The 7,676-nt window shown below is 37.2% G+C and overlaps 1 protein-coding gene and 1 long non-coding RNA gene across 2 annotated transcripts; one reads left to right on the forward strand and one right to left on the reverse strand.

Annotated features, from left to right (window-relative positions):
* Positions 1-1,076: 1,076 nt before the first annotated feature.
* Positions 1,077-7,186, forward strand: scamp5b (secretory carrier membrane protein 5b). Its single transcript, XM_066685306.1, has 5 exons — positions 1,077-1,191; positions 3,531-3,687; positions 4,742-4,843; positions 5,004-5,121; positions 5,659-7,186. Exons 1-5 carry the CDS (start codon positions 1,161-1,163, stop codon positions 5,836-5,838), a joined length of 588 nt encoding a protein of 195 aa, XP_066541403.1. The 5' UTR covers positions 1,077-1,160; the 3' UTR covers positions 5,839-7,186.
* LOC136709794 (uncharacterized) lies at positions 4,299-7,217 on the reverse strand. Its single transcript, XR_010804532.1, has 3 exons — positions 7,094-7,217; positions 5,626-5,819; positions 4,299-5,112 (listed from the first exon to the last, which is right to left on the reverse strand). It is a non-coding gene; the product is annotated as an uncharacterized lncRNA (long non-coding RNA).
* Positions 7,218-7,676: the final 459 nt, after the last annotated feature.

Genomic DNA, 7,676 nt, shown 5'->3' on the forward strand with positions numbered 1-7,676 from the left:
TTTTAACGCCTCCATGCAGTTACTATTTAAACTCCAGGTGGATTTCACCGTCCTCATTGGAGTGGTTTTCTTCAATCAGAGAGTATTTATTGCCTTGTTTAGAGTTTTAAATGAGCTGCAAATGGTTCTAAGTGTGATAAATGTACAAGAGAAACTGTTACACTCTAAAATCTGTCTAAAGCCAAGCCTAATGACATTTTGTCTGTTTCATAAAGCCAGTTCTTCCAGGTCCGGAAGAACTACCCCAGGTATGTATGGGGTACATAGTGTAAATTATTAGACAATTATTTCACAAAACAAGATCATTATAGTTTCTGCAGTCAAAATTCCATGAAACTCTTTTGGGTAAAATGATAGTAAACAATATACAGAGGAGGTAAAACATTGTGAATTTGATTGTATAAGAAAATGATGTCAATTGAAAGCAAATCCAGCCCATCCTTTTTATCAGTATGGCCACTATTTTCAAAAGAGAGAATAAGTATATTGTTAAGGATTGAAAATAAACTATTACAGAGAGCCAACTCACTAAAGCTCAGTGCACAAGACATCAGTTGTCCCCAGTAATGACAATTGACATCAAAATCGTAATTAAAACTTAAGGTATATTTGCTTTTATATGAAATATGTGCACTTTTATATATATTAGCTTTATTAATTTCTACATTACCTTAATATTACCATAAATCATATGTAAACAAATAACCAGTAATAAATCCTGAAAATTCATATAATCAAATACATTTTACATATATATTTTTAGCACATTGATATACAGTGGTAAGCCCCTGGAAACTCACTCTATATAAATTTGTTTTATGTTTATTTTGCATTGATTTATTTTAATAATGCATGCATAGTGTTTAGGTTTCTGCAGTGAACTAAATGTTGGGTCAATTTATTTTCAGAGTGTAACTATTGGACTACTGAAGATCGAGTGGACATAATCTACAGCAGACATTCAAATGGCTGGTATGTGATGCCGGGTTTTTGATCTTACTGTTTACCTTCAATCAAACTAAGGACTAATGAACCAATAAAGGCTCTTTTTTTTCTTTTTCTCTCCAACAGAAAATAATTTCCCCCCTCTGCCTGGGTTTATCCCACTGAAACCTTGCTTCTATCAGGACTTTGAGGAGATCCCGGACCAGCACAAGACCATGTGCAAGAGATTGTATCACTTGTGGATCTGTGAGTGTCTGAATCTTAAATATGAAAGTTATACGGATTCTTATATTCTTCTATTTCATCACTCCATATAATCTTCTATGGATTCTTTAAAAGTGTAAATGTTAAAGGGGGTAAACATAAGCATTTTAGCAAGGAATTAGATAAATGAATGAATTTTCAGGAATTCAAACTGCATGTGCTGTGTATTTCTTACTATTCTCTATTACTGATCTGTACCAATTCAGCGAGGAGTTCGTTTTCTATGTTTATTTGCAATATATTCATCAGATGTCTAAAGATAATCAGTGACGTATTGCTATGTCTTAATCTAGCTGACCCCTGTGGTTGACCTCTGCAGGTATTCTGATCTCCCTGATCAATCGAGAGTGGCGGCATGCTTTTGCATTTCGTGTGTATGTGGCTTTAATGTACCAAACGCCACACCGGTTTTTAGCATAGCAGTATGTTCTTTTTCTACAGTATGACTGTTTCTACATGTTTGGTTTTGGCATGTTATTTTTGGTGTTAGTGTTGTCGCATGTGGGTGTATACACTGCATTAACACTTCAGCAATATATTACTGTACTGTTCTTTTGTTTAAGGTGTCTGTACATATAATCCATAGCTGTTTTCAGGACTGTGAATACGAATTATTTTGCAGTTGCTGTTGAGACACTGGTGAATTCTAGTATATGGATCTACAGGGTGGGCCATTTATATGGATACACCTTAATAAAATGGGAATGGTTGGTGATATTAACTTCCTGTTTGTGGCACATTAGTATATGGGAGGGGGGGGGCTTTTCAAGATACTGGAAGCCTGTGCTAGCATTTCTCCTGTGGTGTTGCTATCAGTGTGTGAAGAGTGGGAGAAGAGGGTTGCATTGACAATCAACACAATGGGCAGCACTTTGAACACTTTAACATTTTATAAGTGGTCAGGAACTTGTAAATGACTCATGAAAGAATAAAGTTACGTTAAAACCAAGCACACCATTGTTTTTCTTCTGAAATTCCCAATAAGTTTGATGTGCCACATGACCCTCTTCCCATTGAAAAGCAAAAGTTGGATCCAAAATGGCCGACTTCAAAATAGCCACCATGATCACCACCCATTTTGAAGTTTCCCTCCTCCCATATACTAATGTGCCACAAACAGGAAGTTAATATCGCCACGCACTTCCATTTTATTAAGGTTTATCCATATAAACGCCCCCCCCCCCCTTTATATACACTTTCTTTCTTTGCAGACAACAATAAAATTCACACTACACATTTTTATGCAAAGTCAGAGACAATTCTTTGTTCATTTAATTTCCAAAAGAGCTGTAATATATTTCTCAGGAGATTAGTTAGAGAGATGAGGTAATTCACCAAGCCCAGAAAGGAGAAAGACAAAGTAAAATACATTTTAAAAATAGTTCAATTCCAATATTACAGTGTAATAGGCGAGGGGAGCAGGAAAATAATATCTATCCAACCTAACCATCAGAACATCAGAAGGCCTGCAGGAAAACCTGAAAAGCCTCAGTCTTACATTTCAGACTCCACAGAAGTAGATTAGATATGCTGAAGTGCAAAGTAGTGTTGGTTAACAAACTCCAAAACATATAGAACTAGAAGACTGTTTACAAACACAAAAGTAAGACAGCACAGGAACATCAGCCAAGAAACCAGAGACTCACAGATAGGCCCAAGGAGATCTCACACTCACTTTTCTGTGTGAGCTCAGCCACCACTTTCAATCTTCAATGAACAACAGTTTAATAGTCTCACCCTCCACCATCATGTGACTGAAGACTGCAACACATTCAAAACATAGGGTCTGCACATAACAAGACCTTACTGAGAAAAACAAATGCACAGAGAAGAAGAAAATAAGAGTCACATGGCAATGGAGGTGAGTTCCCTTGGTCTCTGTTAGCAGTTGTTAGCGGAAGGGTTAGCTTCCATTAGTGGCTGTGTTGCATGTTGCTAGCTAGATATGGAGTCCCTTGATTGATACTAGCAGATTTACTTATGACAAGTCTCTCACTCCGTCACTCTCTCTCTCTTTTTCTCCTCACTTCCTTTATGCAGTTCTTGCAAGATGTTTTCTGCTCACCTCCAAAAGTTACATAGTGCAGTTTCTACTGTGCCAAGCCCAGTTACATGTCAATGGATCATCACAATGATTCTGAAGCTGTAATTTCAAGCATTTAGTGTAAAAATACTACATATTGTTGCTTTAGTCTTCTCTTTGAATGGAAAACAAAATTAACAAAGAGTGGTCTCTGACTTTGGCAGAGTATATTGTTATTCAACCATAACATCATGATCACCTCCATGTTTCTACACTGTGTCCACTCTCGTTTCTTTAGTATACAGTGTTACGTTGGCTGTGAATTTCATTGGCTGTATGGCGTGGATGTTTGGTGGAGGAGGGGTGACTAACTTTGGCATGTCCATCATCTGGTTGATGCTCTTCACTCCCTGCTCCTATGTATGCTGGTTCAGGCCCATCTACAAGGCCTTCAAGTAAGTTTCATTAGGCCTGGTTTTACCAGTCCTGCAACCACCCATCTAACCAAAAAATAAACTGTAGGAAATTTGACCAAATTCTACTGGGCCGATCTTTTAAAGGAGCAGCTGTGGCCTGGCCTTCATTCGTTCATTCATTATCTGTAACCGCTTATCCAGGGTCGCGGTGGGTTCAGAGCCTACATGGAATCATTGGGCACAAGGCGGGGAATACACCCTGGAGGGGGCGCCAGTCCTTCACAGGGCAACACACTCACACATAAGGACACTTTGGAGTCACCAATCCACCTACCAACGGGTGTTTTTGGACCGTGGGAGGAAACCAGAGCACCCGGAGGAAACCCACGCAGACACAGGGAGAACACACCAACTCCTCACAGACAGTCACCCGGAGCAGGAGTCGAACCCACAACCTCCAGGCCCCTGGAGCTGTGTGACTGCGACACTACATGCTGCACCACCGTGCCACCCAAAAAAAAAAGTTGTAATAGAGAAAGGAAGTCGAATGTAATATGGAAAACCAACACAAATAAACACACAAACAAACACAATAATAATAGCAAATCTTCATTTTCACACGTTGTTGGCCTCAGTTAGGGACTCAACCACTTACTGTATTTCATATTACAACCTTTTTAGTAGATGGTAAATATTGGTATTTAATAAATTACATCAAAAGTCACAATAATGGATGTTTCATGGCTTTAGCAACTTAGTTAAAATAGACATGTACCAAAGTACTACATAAACAGCTTCTTGTGGAGTGGGAAAATAGGAAGTAGTTTTGTTCCAACACTTTGTTGAAGTGCTGGAAGTTTTGCTTTATGTGAAGAAAAATATATTTTTGGTGCAAAAGCTATTGGGGTATTCTGGGTTCAGCTGCTTGACACCAATTGTCATGGGAGCTTATACAGTGTCCAGTACTTGACAGTTTTGAGAGCTCTTATTTATAGGGCAGCAAACAAGGCCCGTGGGTTTGACAGTCTGGGACAAAATAGAGCTTCCACCATGTATCTGCCATCATCTCTCCCTGTCCATCTGCTGCCTTTAGAACAGATAGCTCCTTCAACTTCATGGCATTCTTCTTCGTCTTCATGGCCCAAGTTGTTATCACCATTATCCAAGCCATCGGCATCCCGGGATGGGGCGTCTGGTAAGTTGATCTTACTTTTCAGCTTTTTAAAACATACACTTTGTTTGGATCATTTTATGGCAGGACAGAGGTGATTTGCTTATTACTGAAGCTTTGTCTGTTCTTTAGAAAGGAAAGCTATTTTTATGATATGTAAATCTGATTTTCTCTGTTATCCCAGTGGCTGGTTAGGGACCATTTCCTTCTTTGGCACCAGCATCTTTGCCTCCATCATTATGTTGATTCCCACCCTCATGTTTACAGCTGTGGCTTCTCTGTCCTTCATTGCCCTCACAAAGGTATCAGAAAGAAATTATTCAAAACATCTTCGTTGTAATTCAGAACTTTAAAAAATTTACTTCATTAGCAAAAATGTATTCAATCAATTACATCATCAATGGATTTAAATACACAGGACTCTCATGGAATTGCTAAACAATGAACATTAGAATGAAACATGACTCAAAATGAGAGAGGTTCTTTGAATAACCCTATATTTTTCAATCGAAACTCTATCAAATGTATCTAAAACATAAGATTTAATACAAGCAGAAATTGCACAGCTGGGGATTCGCATCACTCCCATGTTTTACCATTCATTGTTCACTAGCAACACAACAGAATCATAAGTGTCCCCATTAATTAAATAACAGTGTGATAAAATAAACAGAAAAATCAATATGAATATATTTGGTTAAATATATCCATTTAAAAAATTTTAATAGCACCATCAGAATGGCTAATAGTGGGCCTGAAAAAGCTGCTACAGAAAAAAAAGTATTTATATAGTTCTGCATTCTTACCATCCATCCTGGTTTCTTTGGTCAAACCTTCAGGTTCATAACTTCTACAGAGGCAGTGGAGGTAGTATAAGCAAGGCTCAGGAAGAGTGGACAACCGGAGCCTGGAAAAACCCCCATGTCCAGCAGGCCGCTCAGCAGGCAGCACTCGGTGCAGCTCAGGGAGCTGTGCAGCAGCAGCAGTATTCCACTCCCTCCTACGACAACCAGATGTGAAGTATTCTAGTATAAATCTGGAAAAACTACAAAGGTTGTGAAAGCCAGGGCAAGTGGCATTTGTTTATTTTTTGTGAGGTACAGCTACACTGAAATCAAGTGTGTGTTTGCTTTTCTGCTTATTTACAGTTGGACATCTAAATAAGTTAGTTTAATGAAATATTGATGGTCAGGATTTGTTAGCTATTTATTTGTAAAACAAACATACTAATGAGGGAAAACCTTACATTAAGACTTAAAATGCTGGAAACACTAAATCAACTCTGTTATAGCTTTTAAGGTCCATTATATTTAATATGTTTTTGATTATCACTACAAACATGCAATTTTTCAATTGTATAACAGCACTAAAGTATTAAACCAGAATATTCACACATTTGCTGCTTTTATCTAACCATTTCTAACCTATAGTATTGATAATGAATATGCAAGACACACTTTGCACTGAGTTACTATATTGCCATCATATATATGCAGAAAAAAAGGGATTTTTTTTCTATACATTTTTAGTATAGTAGTGTGCATGTGGAAAAATATCTCAGGTAAACATGCTGTGAATGTCTGGTTTTAGTGTATTATTGTTATGTTTTATCATATTAAATTAATTTGTATGTAAATATTTGGGCATACTTGGATAACTGACCATTATTTTTTATAAAACTTGAATTTGTAAATTTAAATAAATGAAAAGGTTGTACTTATATTTGCATGAAAAAATCGCACAGTATTAAGATACTCAACAAAATTAGACAATCAGCAAAATGTCATTCAAACAGGTGTGTCCAAATTTTTGAGCATAAATATCATAGTTTTCACTTATTGTGTATATTTGTAATGTCTGTAGTTCAAGTGTAATTTGTGTTCTTTTCTGTGTTCTCGTATGGAATATACAAACTTTATTTACAGGGTAAGTCAAAAATCGCAGGACACTCTTTTACGTTTAGCAAGTAACGTACCCAATTTGCGCCGCTCCCTGATTCGAAGTGCGCATGCGCAGAACACCATTCGTGTGAACACTACTAATATCTCCGATATTTTATTAATTTCTTCGAGTGTAATTGTAAAGAGCCACGGCCCTATTTGATTGAACGCCATGTGTGTCCCACATCGTTTTTCGTAATGTTTTGTTTAAACAAAAGACTACCTCAACGCGGAGTTGTAAAGAAACACACTTTGCAGGTACTCCAGTTGTTTAAAACTCAAAGGACAGTGAGGGAAGGCTAACTCATGTGTATGTGAGTTTAAAATTACTCACTCTTAAAGATTCGCTCTTCTTTGCTTTGGAAAACAGTCTCATTGCTGCTATAAGCTATATGGGTGAAGGTTAGCGCATGCGCCATCCAAATCAGGCAGGTTGCGCAAATAGAGTAGCGACAGAGCCTATCTTTTAGGTTATGTCCAGAACATGGCCGCCATCTTGTAAGTTGCCATAATGGATCAAGGGCAAGTTTTTCCAATGGGAAGGTGCTCATGTAGCATATCAAAGAAATAAAAGGGTGTCCTGTGACTTTTGACTCACCCTGAATTGCATGTTTTATACATCCTTAGAGTTCCAAAGATTCATATAAATAAATGACATGAAAAAAAGTACTGACCTTAGTGCAGTTTATTCAGAACTGAAAGTATGTACGAAGTCATTTGTATTGGATACTTGATTGACACTGATCTGTAAAATGTTAAAATTATTTTGTTCATTTTATTCATTTATTGTTCAAATAAATCTTATATCATTACAATGTCTGACAAATATAAATAAAATAATATTTACTGGTTTGTTTATTTATTTGTCTGCACACTTCATGGTTTTAAACAGTAAACAACAAGGGAAAAAAATACCA

This window comes from Hoplias malabaricus, chromosome 11 (genome assembly GCF_029633855.1).
Source record: "Hoplias malabaricus isolate fHopMal1 chromosome 11, fHopMal1.hap1, whole genome shotgun sequence".
NCBI classification, from domain to species: domain Eukaryota; kingdom Metazoa; phylum Chordata; class Actinopteri; order Characiformes; family Erythrinidae; genus Hoplias; species Hoplias malabaricus.

Excerpts from the sequence above, each read along its gene's own strand:
- scamp5b (XM_066685306.1), top strand. The coding sequence starts at position 1,161 with ATGTGCAAGAGATTGTATCACTTGTGGATCT. Across the intron at positions 3,688-4,741 it reads CCCATCTACAAGGCCTTCAA|AACAGATAGCTCCTTCAACT; the intron begins GTAAGTTTCATT and ends TGCTGCCTTTAG. Across the intron at positions 4,844-5,003 it reads ATCCCGGGATGGGGCGTCTG|TGGCTGGTTAGGGACCATTT; the intron begins GTAAGTTGATCT and ends CTGTTATCCCAG.